The sequence below is a fragment of the Zootoca vivipara genome, chromosome 13 (assembly GCF_965207765.1).
Source record: "Zootoca vivipara chromosome 13, rZooViv2.hap1.1, whole genome shotgun sequence".
Taxonomy (NCBI): domain Eukaryota; kingdom Metazoa; phylum Chordata; class Lepidosauria; order Squamata; family Lacertidae; genus Zootoca; species Zootoca vivipara.
Genome location: NC_142596.1, coordinates 30,936,800 through 30,953,560, shown reverse-complemented (window position 1 = coordinate 30,953,560; position 16,761 = coordinate 30,936,800). Strand labels below are relative to the sequence as shown.

Sequence of the window (16,761 nt, the reverse complement as noted above, 5' to 3'; positions counted from 1 at the left end):
ATCCTGCATCCTATCATTTTCAGTGATAGATGCTTCTTCTTCTTTTTGCACACTTCCCCCCCATCCACCCATAATTATGCCACCTCTGACTTACGTGGAATGGAAGAGTTCACAAGTTGCCTTGGAGGATGATTGGAAGTGGCGGGGTGTCCCAAGAGCCGGTAGGAAGTTGGAGAGCAAAAGGTGGTAGACATCGTTCCACTGAGAGGAGTCCATTGAACCTCCTCCTTTCTTGAGGAAGAGGAATACATTGTCCAAAAGCTCTTGCTGGCTTTCAGGGGTGAGAGCAGCCAGTGGGGATGGTCCTTCACACATAGACAAGATTTCTCTGGGCTTGTAGCTCTGCATGGAAGACACAGGGATGAAAGAATTGGGCTTCACAACAGTCCAGAGAAAGAAAGAGCTTTCAGGATTTCTGTAGGGCAGGCATGGCCAAGCTTGGCCCTCCAGATATTTTGGGACTACAATTCCCATCACCCCTGACCATTGGTCCTGTTAGCTAGGGATGGTGGGAGTTGTGGTCCCAAAACATCTGGAGGGCTAAGTTTGGCCATGCCTGCTATAGGGTGTGCCAGTGGTATGCTCAACAGACTTGTTCACAAAACATATCAAGAGATATGAATGCAGGGAAGGAGCTGGATTTCACAAGCCCATTCCACTAGATTATACGTTGATGGAAAGCACAAAATAGAGCCTATCAGCAGATCCACAACATACATTTAAAGTTCATTGGACACACATTGAAGAACAGCTTACTGGATCAGGCCAATGACCCATCTAGTCTAGTATGCTGTTCTCACAGTGACAAACCAGATGCCCGTTGGAAACCCACAACAGGATCTGAGCACAAGAGCACTCTCCCCTCCTGTGGCTACATCTAAGGTACATCATCCCCCCCCAAAGAATCCTGGGAACTATAGTCCCACCTCACAGAGCTACAATTCCCAGGACCCTACCAACTACAGTTCCCAGGATTATTTGGGGAAAGACACATGCTTTAAATATGCATTAAAGATGTTTCAATGCACGGTGTGGATCTGCCCTGAGTTTGGCTATGAGATGCTCTTCATTGGCATGCACCAGCAAATTGTGTAAAAGTCATCCATAACAGGCACAAAATGAGACACTGTCTTATCAAGGAGAGGTATCAGAAAGTTGAAACAGGTAGATCAAGTGAGACTGTGGCCAAGGAAATAGATTTTAGCACATCACAAAATGGCATGGAACCCCCCGACATTACCTTGCAGAGAGGGCCTTTGAGCCTGGACAGATATTCATGGAGCGAGCCATAGTTTTCAAAGTTCTTCACCACCCCAAGAGCCAGGCTGGCCAGGGTGGAGTTGTGCAATATCTGCGCAATGACAGTTAAGCCGGCTGCTTGGGCTGGGCTGAGGGCAGAAGGGTTCTCCATCTGCGGATTAATTGTAAGGAATTACTGAAGGAGGACTGGAAGCTTTGGAACTAGACTGGTTTGCTTGGGACCACTTTTGGCAAGACCGATTTCATTTCCAGAGGAGGTCTGGCTACCTCTGATACTTCAGCTTCCTATCTGGACTTCATCCAAAGTGGATGTGCACCCCTAGACTGCACCATTTCCTATGCAATCCATTTTCACTTGGGTCCATTCACCCGGTCAAATGCCATTTATCAAGTTTTGTGCCAGGCTTTGCCTTGTCTTACCTGAAGGCTTCCACTATTCCCAGTGGTGATGGTGCCCTGGAACACACCAGGCATGGGATATGGGTGCAGGTCATTTCAGATAATTATTATATAAGTAATGAGAGTGTGTGTTTGCATCAAATTCCAGGTTACATACAAAGCTGCCTTATATTAACTCAGGTCAATGGTCCATTTGGCTCAGTACAATCTACACTGACTAGCAAAGGCTCTCAGGATTTTAAATAGGACTCTTTCGCAGCGCTACCTGGAGATGCTGGTGATCTAACCTGGGCCCTTTGGTATGCAAAGCAGGTGCTCTGCAACTGAGCTATGCTCCTCTCCTGTCAGGGAGCCTCCTGATTTCCCTTACATGAGCAAAGACAAAAATCCTGAGCAGGAGGGAGAAATAGAGGCAGAGAGAGAAGATGCAAACGCAGAAGAGAAAGAGGGGGAGAGAAACTCTGTCAGCGAAAACAAGCAGGCAGAGGGAAGGCAAGAGTTAAGTTCAAACTCCAGCACTGATGCTGTGTATGAATCTCCCAGTGCATGGCGTTTAGGGAAAATAAGGGAACAACACGAAGCTAGATGTAAAGCAAGGAGTGTTTATGCTGGGGTCGTAAAAAGAGATTAATCATGCCAACTCACAACCCCGATGAGGGTTGGTTACGAGCGTAGGGAGTTTTCTTTTGTAAATAGCAATAAAACTAAGATTATTAAACTGTTGAAGTGTTCAGCCTTCTGTGTGAAGAGAGCTGCTCGTTCATCTCTGACATCTCCCTACTGCCTGATGTCATGGACTGGTTGGATGCAGAGGAATTGTGGGGGGAACCAGCTGAGGCTCAGAACCCAGGGGTTGCTGGTGAGACGACAATGAGTGGACACAGAGAGAAGAAGAAGACTGGAAGGAGGAGGTGTTGAAAGCTGAAGAGGTAACAGGGCTTAGTAAGTCTGTGGCAGAGAGAAGTCCAGAATCAGAGGCAGAAGTGGAGGCTGGAGAGGAGGGAGGCCAAGAGGCAGAGAAGAGTCTGGCATGTATGTCTCCCCCTCCTGCTGCAGTGAGCTCCCCTGCCCCTTGGTCTCCCAGAACAAGAAGAAGCATTAAAAGGACGGTGAGAAGTTAGCTTCATGCAGGTGCAATCTCCAATTGCTTGGGGGAAACCCTGGAGAGGAAGGGACTTAAGCAGCTGTGGGGAGGTGGGGACCTTCAGACTCAGTGACTGCTTCATGGGAGCAAGACCTACTGGAGATGAGCTGCTGTGCTCATTAGGCCTGACAATCCTGTGCAGATGCTGTTTTTGCTAATAAAGAGTTACTCCAACTTGCTCAGTGTGATTTTTTGCTGGCTCACTCCTGTCACCCGCACACATCAGACCTTTTCCTAGTAATCAGGCTGTCCTTGAGTGTGTACAAAAGTTCAGATTCTTAGCTAGTGGCTTCGTTCTATAAAAACGCCCCACTTTCAGGGGGTCTTGGACTAAACAATCAGATGTCAAGGAAAATCTGGAAGCACGCTAACCATTTTTGGTATCCCATCAGTGACAGCCTTTATAGACAGTTTAAAAATTCACTCAAGGTCATGCTACCAGAGTCATGTGCCAGCTTCCAAGTTTTGGATAGGCCAGTATGTTTCTGAGCATAATTCAAAGTGTTGGTGCTGACCTTTAAAGCCCTAAACGGCCTCGGTCCAGTATACCCGAAGGAGCGTCTCCACCCCCTCCATCCAGCTCTGAGGGCCTTCTGGCAGTTCCCTCACTGCAAGAAGTAAAGCTACAGGGAACCAGGCAGGAGGCCTTATCTGCAGTGGCATCTGCCCTGTGGAACACCCTCCCATCAGATGTCAAGGAAATAAACAACTATCTGACTTTGAGAAGACATATGAAGGCAGCCCTGTTTAGGGATGTTTTTAATGTTTGATGTTTTATTGTGCTTTTAATTCTGTTGGGAGCCGCCCAGAGTGGCTGGGGGAAACCCAGCCAGATGGGCGGGGTAAAAATACATTATTATTATTATTATTATTATTATTATTATTATTATTATTATCGCCGAAGAATTGATGCTTTTGAATTATGGTGCTGGAGGAGACTCTTGAGAGTCCCATGGACTGCAAGAAGATCAAACCTATCCATTCTGAAGGAAATCAGCCCTGAGTGCTCACTGGAAGGACAGATCGTGAAGCTGAGGCTCCAATACTTTGGCCACCTCATGAGAAGAGAATACTCCCTGGAAAAGACCCTGATGTTGGGAAAGATTGAGGGCACTAGGAGAAGGGGACAACAGAGGACGAGATGGTTGGACAGTGTTCTCGAAGCTACGAACATGAGTTTGACCAAACTGCGGGAGGCAGTGCAAGACAGGAGTGCCTGGCGTGCTCTGGTCCATGGGGTCACGAAGAGTCGGACACGACTAAACGACTAAACAACAAATTATTATTATTATTATTATTATTATTATTATTATTATTATTATTATCATTATCATTATCATTATTATTGGCCTGGACCTCTGTTGTTTTTGCATGAAGACCCTTGCTTCCTTTCCCCCTTAACTCTGAGAGGATGTTCCTGCCTTGGTCCCAGTTTACAGATAGGCAATTGAGACTGAGAAGCAGCAAAGCTTGCCTACACTTTTCCTCCAACTGAGCTGTGATTTGATATGAGAGTTGTTAGGAGACCCCTCTCATAGAGCTACACTTCTCAGCACCCTGGGAAAACTATAGTTCCCAGGATTCTTTGCAGGAAGCCATGACTGTTAAAGTGATGTAATTAGTGCTTTAAAAGTGTGGCGTGGATGTGACCAGAGCAGGTCACTCTTCTTTCTGCACTTGGCCACTGCTCCAGGTCTGAAATTAGGTGTGGCTTCCCTAGGTACTATTGGTCACAATTCAGCACAGAAATAAATGAACTTCATCACACCTCCATGTTTGGATTGCAGCCTAATATTGTTAACAGAGCAAATTCTGTGCAGGTCTACTCAGAAATAAACCCCACTGAGCTAAGTGGAGCATACTCCCAGGTTGCAGCCTAAGAGAAATAGAGTTGCATCTACCATCAGAATAGACCCATTGAAAGTAATGGAGATGCTGAGCCTGAATCCATTAATTCCAATGGGGTCGAATCCGGAGGGAAGGTAAACGGCGTTTCCGTGCGCTGCTCTGGTTTTGCCAGAAGCGGCTTAGTCATGCTGGCCACATGACCTGGGAAAACTGTCTGCGGACAAATGTCGGCTCCCTCGGCCAGTAAAGTGAGATAAGCGCCGCAACCCCAGAGTCGTTCGCGACTGGACTTAACTGTCAGGGGTCCCTTTACCTTTAAATCCATTTATTCATTCCTGCTGCAGATACTGGCCACCCCACTCCCCCCCCCTGCAAGACTGTGGCTGATGGGAGTTGTAGTCCAAAAGAGGCTGGAGGGCCACAGGTTGGCAAAAGATGCTTTTAAGTTTAGTTCAATCAGTAGCAATCAGTTGGTTGAAACACTCAGTATCCCATGTAGGGCTGGCCTAATCAGTTTCAGTTGTTCTCTGTTTCTCATTTTTCCAAATCATTTTGTGTGTGTTTTAAATTTTGGTTAAGCCTTCATTAAATTCAGAAGCATTTTAGTGCATATTTCTCCTAACATACACATTTTTTATGCAGTTTTCCTTGATGGGCACATTTGTGCAAAGCAATTCCCCCTAGCATAATGTGTTTTTGCATGCTATCCTTTACTCCTACAGTATATGCATTTTTAGGCCTGCGTTGCTCCATCTTTCGTATATATTGCTTGGGTGGAGCACTGCATTGCAAAATCTGGAGCGGTGCAAAGTTCAAAGGATACTACTGGGTTTCTGTTAATGTATTGTTGCAGAAACTGCAAGTGAAGTGTGAATTGGACTGAATTTCTACTCCATCCCATGTCTGATCCCACCTTTCGGGGGCATGGGTGTGGGGTTAAAAAGGACCACATTGCGTGTCTGTGTGTGTGTGTCTGTTCTTAAAGAAAACACCACCATGAAACATAGCAATTCAACTGTTTTCAACATTATTATTATTTTATTAATTGAACTGATCAACACAACCACAGAATAAAAAGCGGGTAGAGAGACGAGGCTCTGGATATCAGCAACCATTTCCAAAACACAGAAAAATCATTTTTGATTTAGAACAGTTGTTACATTGTTAAATACAGTGTTCTTTTTAAAATATGTAAGGAACATACCCACCCAAAAAAAACCTTTCTTGCATAAATGTTGACAAAATTCATGGGTGATTTTCCATGTCCATACTGTTCTTGAAAACATTATACTGCCTGTGTTAAAAATCTGTGTTTGCTTTAGAAGAAAACGCATGGCTTCATTTTGCTGCTTCTCAGCTTATTGATGATACTCGAGCATCGAAAACAGAACCATTACAGGAGAAATTTGTTCCCCCGATTGCTACTGATTAAACTAAACACCGACCTTAGAGAAAGACAATTTGGTTGCCAATCAGGTTGATTTCTGAAGTATTTACTTTCTAAAGCAAGCAGTAGTTTGAAAACTCAAGAAGAGAAGAAAGAGTGGAATATAGAGAGACTGGCAGAGAACATCAATCCTTTCCCTTAAAGACATGTCAGCTCCCTTTTGTCGCTTTTAGGCTGGATGAAGATACTTTCATCGTTGCACAGGGCTGCTACTGTTCCCTGCAGGGGGGAAAGGTGGGGCAGCCCCCACTGGAGCACAGTGCCGAGAAAAACTTACTCCATCAAGTTCTGGGTAAAAAGCTTGAAGTTCGCTCAGCTTAGCCACTGCGCAAAACTCCCCCAAATTCTTTGTCAGCCAGTCTCGGATTCCTGTAGTCCCACCATCGCACGCTGACCCTGTGGAGGCAAGAGAATGTGTCAAGCGAAGACGAACTAAAATCCATAGTTGGGTTCCTTACAAGTGATGAATTTGTGCAAAAATAATGTTGGAAGTCTATTACACCCCCTCCTCCTTTTTCCCTGCCCTTCTTCTAACCAACAGAACAGTTTGCCCCAAGCACCGAAGAGATAAACTTCAAAGCAGATAAACTGTTCATAAACACTCAGCAACTGAAGTAGTGGTTGAGGTTGGGGGAAGGCTCAATAATTAGGTCCACCAGGCTTCCCATTTGGCCCAGACCCCCACCACCACCCTGCCTAACACCTGACATCACACATCAGCCGGTCATCAAGAGGGCTTTGCAAGTGCTGCCAATGAGCTGGTTGTTGCGGCTTTCACAGCACAGCACTTTGGCCCATGTGACTGAAGTTCAAGCCATGGTGACAAAAATGGGTCACCTGTGGCATCAAGTGATGGGCAGGTGAGCCACCATGCTCCCCTGTCAAGCTTGGCCCACAGGGGGCAGGGAAGATAAGGATTTGGTTTGCCAGCTTGATCCACTCCTGCATCAAGGTGAAATTCCGACGACCTGCCCCTTTGGTTCCTTACCTGAATCAGCAAACTGAGCAGCTAAATAAGCCTTCTGGAAGCCATACACATCTTGCCTCTTCCTGGCTGATAATGTTGAGTAGAGACCATCCATCGCTTTCACACTGAGGAAGAAACACAAGCAATTCCACACATTGGCTTGAGTCGCACTTGTTTTTCACCTATTCACCATATTCATTTACCAGCATCCAACCTGCCCTTTCTCCAGCATAGGCCTCATCAATGACTTTAAACCATAGAAATGAAATGGAGCACACATATTCAGAGGCACCGTACCTCAGAGCACAAGGTACAGAGAACAAACAATAGTTTGGGAGGGCTATCGCTTTCTCACCCTGCTTGCAACTGGCTCTGGAGTCTTTTTTGGAAATAGAGGGTTGTGTTCCACTAAGTTTGACTCAGAATAGACCCACTGAGATGAATGAACCTAAGATAGTCATGGCCATCAATTTCAATGGGTCTGCTCTGAGTAGGACTATCATTGCATGCAACCCAGATGAAACCAGCCTTTGTGTCCTTAACTGGGTGTAGCTGTTATTTTGGGGTGGGGTGGGGATTAAGAATACTGTATAAGAACATAAGAGGAGCTCTGCTGGATCAGGCCAGTGGCCCATCTAGTCTAGCAGCCTGTTCTCAAAGTGACCACCCAAATGCCTGTGGGAAACCTACAAGCAGGATCTGACCACAAGAGCACTCGGCTGTCCTGTGCTAGCAACTGGCATTCAAATTAAAGTTACTCAAATGAAGCTGAGTGGGAGATCTTGCACAATAAACCCGCTTCCCCAAGTTATAGTAAAATTATAGTAAAATGCACTGGAAAGTGTTGGAATAACACTTGCTCGAGGCAGCGGAATCTGGTCTCAACAACAAATCAGGATGGATGCTCAAGGCTCACATTGTCTGGTAGCCACTAATGTTTACAAGAGGTAACCTCTGTCTGTTACCCAACTATGTGAAGGGACCTAGAAACTACTGAGGTAAATGTATGCCAGCTACTTACATGGTTTGGTAATATGGGCAGGGCATACCCAGGGGTAGCAGCTCAAGAATTGTTCCATTGACACCCGGGAGGAGGAGGTTGAGTTTCTGGAACCAAGTGTTTGTGTCTTCCGGGGAACTGGTGGCAATCTGTGGGAAAACAATCTCCGCCGATAGCATCAGCATAGTGTCCCGCACTTTGGGATTGCTCAACAAGCCACGGTTCTGGAGGAAGAAGCAATAGAAAAAAACAGGGAATAAGTGTGACTTCTTTGAAGATCAGGTTATAGGTGGAAGCAGAAGTGTTGAAGACATGTTACTATTTCTGCAGCAGGGTCCCTGTCTTCAGCATCCTAGAGCTACCCAACCAGGGGAACTTTGAAGCCATTGAGAATAAATCTTTTCACCCTTAGTGCTGATTGTAGTCAATCAGAATGAAAGGAGGTGAGTGAGCCACTGAAGATGGGCTCCTAGGGTCACTCTGGAGAAGGCACACAGGAAGAAGACCAATGAGTTGTCCCATATACTCCAAAGCTGAGCATTTAGGAACACTGACAACACTAGGTGCTCCAGCTTCAAGAGAATGGTGTGTACATTCTGTTACGTACAATGGAACTCCAAGGAAAACACAATCTAAGTCACTCCAAACGGAGATATTGGAGAACTCTGAACCATTTGCCCAAGTAAGTGCACAAAAAAATAGTAAATGTAGCTGAAGGGCAACCCATGGAGATCTGCTTTGATTGTTATAATGCAACTCTAATTGTTAAATATTATAAGATTGTTGTGCAATCTTAGAAGGGGGTGGGACTGTGGTTATCATGAAGGGGCTTCTGATTTTGCAACTACACCCAAAAGGATAGATGAAATCAGTTGACAACGTTTCACACAATGGAGAACAATGGGCTAGTAATGAGAACCCTTGGCAATTACACCAGTTTTGAAAGTCTGTAGAAAATTGGAAAGGGTGATCTGGAGTCCCAAACATCAGGCGGACCCCATCCTGATGAAGGTTGTGCTACATAGGTTGAAATCTACTGCTCTGGAGTAATTTCCAGTTGCCCCAAAGGTCACAAATCATGCATTCCCATTGGAGTTGACCTCCAGTGCTCCAGTTACGCTGCAGAAAATCACAGTCTGTCTCCAGCCCTGGAGAAGTCTGTAAACAAGCTTCTTGTTTACCTTCAGCACCAGGGTGTTGAACTCATCCAGGTATGTGCTGAGGAATTGCTCTGGCTCCTTCTTTCTCTGGATGGCTTGGAAGACGAGCACCATGGCTGAGCTGCTGTAAATGGTGTGACCTTCAGTGGACAACTGAGCCAAGGTAGTGGCGGAGAAGAGGTCCAAGGAATCCACCTGCATTTGGAAACACAGAGCTGGCGTTGGATGGAAACCAGGCTCAAGCTCAGAATCCAGAACTCTTCAGACACCCCAAGCTTCCAGGAATCACTGAGTCAGTAAGGTGCAGATTAAACCACAGTTTACTAAGGTTTAGGTGACACTGGAAACTGCAGTTTTTTTATTTAAAAAAAAGGAGGTGAAAGCTTCCAAACTCTTCCTTGAGTGAGCTTATTAAAGCTAAACTATTGTTTAGTGTAGGGGCTGCCAACCATGTTTAGCGCATGGATACATTTGGATTTTGGGGTGACTGCCATGGGCACTACTTCCTCAAGCCACTACTCTCTTTGGATCAGCACCCCTGCCCTGCATCTTGAGAAGGACAGGAAAAGAGAAAACACACACACACAATGTTTTTCTCAGTTAAAGTCAGCCCCAGCAGAATTAATCTGAGCCTTGAAAAACACAAAGAGCTGGGAGAGGAAGTGGGAAAAAACGCCATTCTTCCAACTTCCTCTTTTAGCTCTATGTACTTTTCCAGAGAGAGAAAGTTAAGCATGCTCACCATCTCATGCCCAAGGGGAGCATTGATGGGGGAGGGGCCCGTAGAGGCTTTGTGGGCACCAAGGAAAGGCCTCAAGGGCAATATATTGGTGACCCATGAATTAGTGTTATGCCTGAACCAGCCCAGAGTCAAGAACACTACAAATGTTAAATCCCAAAGTCTGCGCTGCTCTCACCCCACGGAAGTCGCTTTTCAATGCAGTGAAATCTGAGTAGGAGCCATAGGCAGAAAAGGGTCCAAAGAACTTGCTCAGCCACTCTTGGTCTGTGGAGGCACCCTGAGTGCAGGCAGAACCTGTGGAAAAATCATAAAGAGAGAGAAAGAGAATTAGCAATGCATACGCCCATTTCTGAGGTTTAGCATTCTGGAGAGAGTCTTCATCAAGGGTGGGTAGAAGGTAAAGTGTGCCATGGGGTGGGGAGATGTGCTTCTTTTGTTTACCTGAATTTTCTTCTTGGAATTCAAGAATCCTCTTTATGAAGGAGAATATATCATTTGGATTTTCAAATGTGCTGTTGGCATGGTGATCATTTAAACCCTCCACTCTGCAAGATTAGAAAGGAGGGTGTAATCGAAGTAATAATACTCAGTTTGGAGATTCAAAAGAAGGGAGGAGTGAAGTTAGGGGGAGGCATTTTGGATCAACAAAGCATCTTCCATTGACAACTGGGGAGGAGGCCCATCGCCCAGTGACTGGGCACCTGCTCTGCATGCAGAAGGTCCCAATTTCAATCTGCAACATCTCCAGGTAGTGCTTGGAAAGGCTCTCTGTCTGAAATACTGGAGAGCTGCTTCCAACCTTTGTTGGCAATACTGAGCTAGATGAACCAATGGTCTGACTCAGTATAAGGCAGTTTCCTATGATAATGGGCAGAACTCAGTAGGCAGAACATCTGCTTTGCATGCAGAAGGTGCCAAGTTCAATCTCCAGGTAGGGCTAGGGGAGATTCCCACCTGAAACCCTGGGGAACAGCTGCCAGTCAGTGTAGACAATACTGAGTTCGATGGACCAACCGCCTGACTCGGAGCAATGCAGTTTTTGAGGTTCTGTGGTTGTTTTCCTCACCCTTTGCTGGGCCACGCCAAATGACCCCCACCATCACCCCCACCTTGGGATAGGCATGGAGTTGGTACCTACATGGCTGCCAGAGAATCACAGGACATGTCACTGGGCAGGAAGCCGAGTTTCTGGGCATCAAGACTGCTCAAGAAGAGAGGGAGCCTTTGCCCAAACCACATAGCATAGTCCTCTGCGGTGAAGAGCTTCAGCACACCACTCAAGTGGCAGAAGATCTCGCCAAGGATGAACCGTTTGGTCTCCAAGTTGGGCAGCTGAGCGAGCTGGTGCTTTAAGAAGAAAGCAAAAAGCACAGAAGGTACAGCGTTAGGAGGACAGGTGTGCCTAGCTAACTAACATCCTAATGTCAAAGTGTATAATTTACTGGGTGCCCTCTAGATGTTGTGGACCTCAGCTCCCATCATCAGTCAATGGGAGCTGTAGTCCAAAATATCTGAAGGTGACCATATTAGATACCCTTGGGGTAGATGATCAGCAATAAACACAGCTAAGGAAAAAGCCCACAGATGAAATGGCACAGCATAAAACAAATCTGCAAATAAATCAGTAGACAACAGCTAAAGGCAGGCCAATAGTCACTGCTGTAAGAGGTTAATTCAACAAGATAGGCTAACCAAAGGCAGCGCCAAGCAAATGGGCTTGGGGAGGAAGTTCTTGAGCTGAGGTGCCAATGCAGAGAAGACCCTCTGTTTAGTAGCAACCTGCTTAGCCTGTATAATGGTCTTCCCCAACCTGGTACTCTCCGGAAGTTTGGGACTGCAAGTCCTATCAGCCCTGGCTGGCATGATCTATAGCTGCCATTGGGAAACTGTTGTCCTCCAGTGCTGGCTGGGGTTGATTGGAGTTGAAGTCGGAAACATCTGAAGGGCACCAGGTTGGGGAGGTTGACGTAAGGCTGTTGGGCAATACCCCATCACTCTAATGGAGCAAGCTTCAATAGGGAGATGTGTTAGCAAAGTCACTTCATTAATGTAGACAGAGTCCAGAGATAAAAGTCATGATAACACTTTACTGAGCAAAGTGAACCCAAACTGTGTATAATTTGAAAAGAAACGACAGAGAGCATTTGTCTTTCAGTTGAGGCCTTGTACAGGGCAGTGAGACATTCAACCAAACATAAAGAGGGGGGGAAACTCCCCCAGAACTACACAGGCAATCAGATCACATGCTGTCTCACCTGAATATCATACTATTCTACCTGGTTGCTAAGTAATACCTCTCACATTCTCTGTTGGCTGGTTGACGTTAACACTAGTAGAATTAAGTAACAAACTGAATGAGCCTTGCTGCTGCACTTTGAACAAGGCAGAGGTGAGGAAGAGGGGAGTCTTGCAAACCTGTTGGGCAGCCGCATTGAAAGCATCCATGAATTCTCCAATGTTGTGTGAATCGAGGGAGCCAAAGACCTTCCCGGCTTTGTCACTGTCGCGCAGGGTGCCACTCACCAGTGTGTACTCAGCCAGTTGAGATGGCGTGAGTCTTGCAACTGCATCCATCTAAAGAATGAGTAAAGCTGGTTCTTAGCAAAGGAAACTGCCAGCTAAGTAAGGACAGAGGGATCTGTCAATTTTGTCCAACTTTCGCCCAACAGACAGTTTTGATGAATGTGCATGTTTGCCAAGCAATTTCCCCTAACAAGATGTATTTTTGTATGTTGTTTTCTCTAATATATTCATTTAATTGTGCAATATATTCATGCACAATTCCCCCTTAAATATGGATTCTGGTAAACGCTGGTTAGTTGGAAGAGTGTTTTCAGAACCACTGGTTGGTTGGAAGAGAGCATTGCAAAATTCGGAGGGTTCAAATTTCAAAAGGTGGCTACATTTTGGTTTTTTTATTGTTTGGGGAAACGGGCAAATTAACTAGGCTCACCTTTAAATGTGGAATTAATCCACACACACACACCCCACACACATACTTTTGGCCAAGTCATGAATAAGCCTCTGCCCATAGCTGCCGTTATCCCTTTTTTACAGGGATTTTCCCTTATGCTGAATAGGCTTCCTCGCGAGAAAAGCGAAAACTTGGCAGCTATGCCCCTGCCCCTGGTCCAGCAAGGTCACTTACCGGGTAGAAATCTCCATTCATGGCAACCAAGTCTTTATAACTGGCTAATGAGCTGAAGGACCCCAAGTTGGCTGTTAACCAACCCAAGCTGCCCCGAGTATTCTCAGTACAGGGATCTCCTGGAATGAAAAGAAAAAGAAAAAAACCACTCTTAGAGAATAATTGTGTGTATCCATGAAATGCAAATATTCCATTTGCACTGGGGGCATGATACAGCTGCTATGAGTGGCAAAGGAGCAGAGGAAACAGCCTTATACTGAACTGTACCAATGGTCCAACTTTTTTTCCAGTAACAACATCACCCTCTCCCATCTGGGAAGCAAGCATAGCAATTCCACCCACCTAGCAAACACCTTCTGGTTTTGACACCTACCTCCTTGAGACGTCTTGGTCATCAGGTAGCCTTTGGCAAAGTTGTAGACATCTTGGCGACTGTCTGATGACATATGTTGAAAGCTGCCATCCAAGCCAGCCATTCTGGGTGGGAGAGGAAGGAACAGGAGGGGAAACGTATTGAAGTCTTTATAACAGTTAACCTCTTGTTTGCTAATGATGGTGGTGAAGATTTAAACTTAATAGATTTCTTTTTTCTTAGAAAAGTAACTTACGATAACAACACATACATTCAACCAGCGTTGAACAAAACAGAAAAATCTAAAACTCATTCTTATTTTTAAAAGGCAGGATTAAAACAGCCCCACCCATTCAAGAAGGCCACAGATGATTAAAAGCCGAAGGCCTGGCAGAAAACAAATGCTTTTGCCTGGCGCCTAAAGATATGCAACAATGATGCCAGGTGAGCCTTCCACAAGCAGGGAGCCACCACTGAGAAGGCCTGTTCTCAAATTGCCACCTTCTGAATCTCTCTTGGAGGGGGCACATGAAGATGGCGATCATGGGGTCTGGGATGGTTCATATGTGGAGAGGCTATCTTTGAGGTATTGGGGTCCTGAACCACACAAGGCTTTATCAGTCAAAATCAGCACTTTAAATTGGGCCTGGAAACTTCTTCCTTTGCCCCCTCCTGGCAAACCTGCAGATGGTTGAAGACTCACATGGCTTTGAAAGTGCTGCAGGGAATACTCTTTGGAACGGCTGCCAGGGCTGTGGCGTTGATGCTGGGAAGCATGAGGGTCAATGTTTTCTGGAACCAGTCTTTGTACTGGGAGGTGCCGGCTGTCGTTAGCAGGCTCTGTAATTTGCTGAAGATGACGTCAAATATCTTGTCCCTCACCTCTGTGTTTGCCAGGAATGTCACGCCGCTCTGCCAACCAGAAACACAGAAAGAACAGGTCATGGCCCCAGCCTTCAAAATGGCCAGAGTAGCACAGAGGAATGTGATTGTGCTGGAGAGAAGAATGGCAGAGAGACAGAGTTTCATGGCCGAGTGGGGGTTTGAACCCCTGTCTCCCAGGTCCTAGTCCGACACTCTTACCACCACACCACACTGGGCCTCAGGTGTCCCCAAATAGAACCAGCGAAGGATGCAGCACCAGGAGAGCTCCAGAAAGAAAAGAGATCTTATCGAATGGATATAAACCAAAGCTAACAAAAGACAACTCACCTGAGCAGCCAAGGCTGCAAACTCTGTCATAAAAGCAAGAGTGTCCTCAACAGGCTTGTTCTCCAAAGGTTCCAGAACGGCGCTGACTTTATCAGGATCATCCAGGGCGCCAGAGGCAAAAAAGACATGAGCTAGTTGGGTGGCAGTGAGGTTGTCCCGGACATCAAACTGTAAAAACACACATTCGAGGACATACTTAGAGACTTCTTCAACCCTCCCCCAGTCTGGTGCCCTCCAGATGTTTTGGACTACAACTCCCATCCGCCCCAGTGCTTGCTGGGGCTGATGGGAATTGTAGTCCAAGACACCTGGAAGGTACCCAATTGGGGAAAGCCGCTTTAGAATATTTGGGGAGGGAGAAAGGAAGGCAGCTCCTTCCCTCTCCCAAGTGTGGGATGAAGCTCCTCAATTGGGCTATTGTGCAGAATATTCACTTCCACACACCCCTGAAATGAATTATTATTATTATGATTTTGCAAGTGTGGAATGTGGGAAAACTCACAGAACTGACCTCTCCCTGACCCAGCTCACTCAGGATTGTCTATACCAGGCATCCCCAAACTGCGGCCCTCCAGATGTTTTGGCCTACAACTCCCATGATCCCTAGCTAACAGGACCAGTGGTTGGGGAAGATGGGAACTGTAGTCCAAAACATCTGGAGAGCCGAAGTTTGGGGATGCCTGGTCTACACTGACTGGCAGCAGCACTCCAGGGTTTCTCTGGCAGGAGTCTCACCCAGCCCTCTTTGAAGGCGCTAGGGATTGAACCAAGGACCTTCTGCATGCAAAGCAACTGCTCTGCCCTCTTCCCCTTTTCAGGAGGAGTCTAATGCGAAATAGACTTCATGGGGCCCTAATCATTTGGCGGGGGTGGGGTTCTGGAGCAAAGGGTGGGCATTATGTATCAACACAGAGCAACCTCTGCAACATACCCCATTGAACGTGGCCACCAGCGTGGTGAAATCGCCGTAAGGAGCTTGGGCTGTGAAGGCCCCCAGGTTATCTTGCAGCCATGCCTCGGAATCCCCGGTGTTGGAGGTACATGCCGATCCTGCAGTGCCGGTAAACAAACAAGCCTTTCTGAACAGAGCTCCATGTGGGATTCATTGGCATAGTTGCAGGTGGCAACTCATTCGGCCAAGAATTCAAAACTGGGTGGGTTTGATCTCTCTATTCCTACTCAAGAGGAATGAATACTCCCCTAGGTGCCCACCTCCCTGCTGGATCCCTCTCAGGCCCCATTCCCAGGGACTCGTGCCTCTACCTCTGTTCCCCACCAGCTCTCTAAAGTGCCTAAACACCACCATCCTGGCATCACACATTGCCCACGGCTAGGGATGGAGGAATCTGTCAATTTCAGTCTCCCTCAGTTTTTCATTTTCCCAATCTTTAGTTCAGTTCTCCACATTTCCATTTCAGTTTGTAATTTTTAAAAACAAAACAAAACACCCAATATATGGGAGAATAGTTCCCCCCAATATACACAGGCTTGTATGTAGTTCTGCCTAATATACACATTTTTTTTTGCAAAGCAATGTTCCCAAATATAATGCATTTTTGCCTGCTATTTTCCACGAATACGTGCATTTTTATACATACTTTACGCTGGCATCCACATTTTTTTCTACATGATTTGACTGGAGCACTGTGTTGCAAAATTCAGAGAAGTGTAATGCTCAAAGGACTGCAGTATTTTCATTCTCATATTGTTTCAGAAAGTGTGAATTATTATTATTAATATTTAAATTTCTATACCACCCTTCATCTGAATATCATAAGGTGGTTTACAATATATTCACCCAAAGGCCTGTTGAAGAGGAACATTTTTGTCTGGTTCCTAAATATATGTAATGAGGGCACCAAATTAGGTAGATATGCCTTTAAACAGAAACTGGATCAACTTTCTCCCCCCTTCTAATCCATGGCCTTGTACTGCAAACTTAAAATGGTGCCACCGAGTTACCTGTGGTCTTGTGCTGGTTGTCAAGGTAGGAGAACAAGGTCTTGTAGATGCCTAGTTGGTTGGTTGGTAGTATTGCAGAGTAAACTTGGCTCAGCGAGGACACCCTGAACGAAAAAGGTT

General features: G+C 46.0%; 1 protein-coding gene across 1 annotated transcript in view; it reads right to left on the bottom strand.

Moving 5' to 3' along the window:
• Window positions 1-5,664: 5,664 nt before the first annotated feature.
• LOC148683682 (uncharacterized) overlaps window positions 5,665-16,761 on the bottom strand; it is a 37,765-nt gene continuing 26,668 nt past the window's right edge. Inside the window, exons 24-37 of the mRNA XM_088656702.1 lie at window positions 16,642-16,745; window positions 15,611-15,729; window positions 14,680-14,847; window positions 14,171-14,379; window positions 13,489-13,592; window positions 13,116-13,234; window positions 12,383-12,541; window positions 11,106-11,314; window positions 10,409-10,512; window positions 10,143-10,261; window positions 9,247-9,420; window positions 8,087-8,289; window positions 7,087-7,190; window positions 5,665-6,494 (exon numbers count right to left, since the gene is read on the bottom strand). Of these exons, the coding sequence (XP_088512828.1) occupies window positions 6,289-6,494; window positions 7,087-7,190; window positions 8,087-8,289; window positions 9,247-9,420; window positions 10,143-10,261; window positions 10,409-10,512; window positions 11,106-11,314; window positions 12,383-12,541; window positions 13,116-13,234; window positions 13,489-13,592; window positions 14,171-14,379; window positions 14,680-14,847; window positions 15,611-15,729; window positions 16,642-16,745 (2,101 nt within the window). The 3' untranslated portion in view covers window positions 5,665-6,288. The remainder of the gene's footprint in view (window positions 6,495-7,086; window positions 7,191-8,086; window positions 8,290-9,246; window positions 9,421-10,142; window positions 10,262-10,408; window positions 10,513-11,105; window positions 11,315-12,382; window positions 12,542-13,115; window positions 13,235-13,488; window positions 13,593-14,170; window positions 14,380-14,679; window positions 14,848-15,610; window positions 15,730-16,641; window positions 16,746-16,761) is intronic.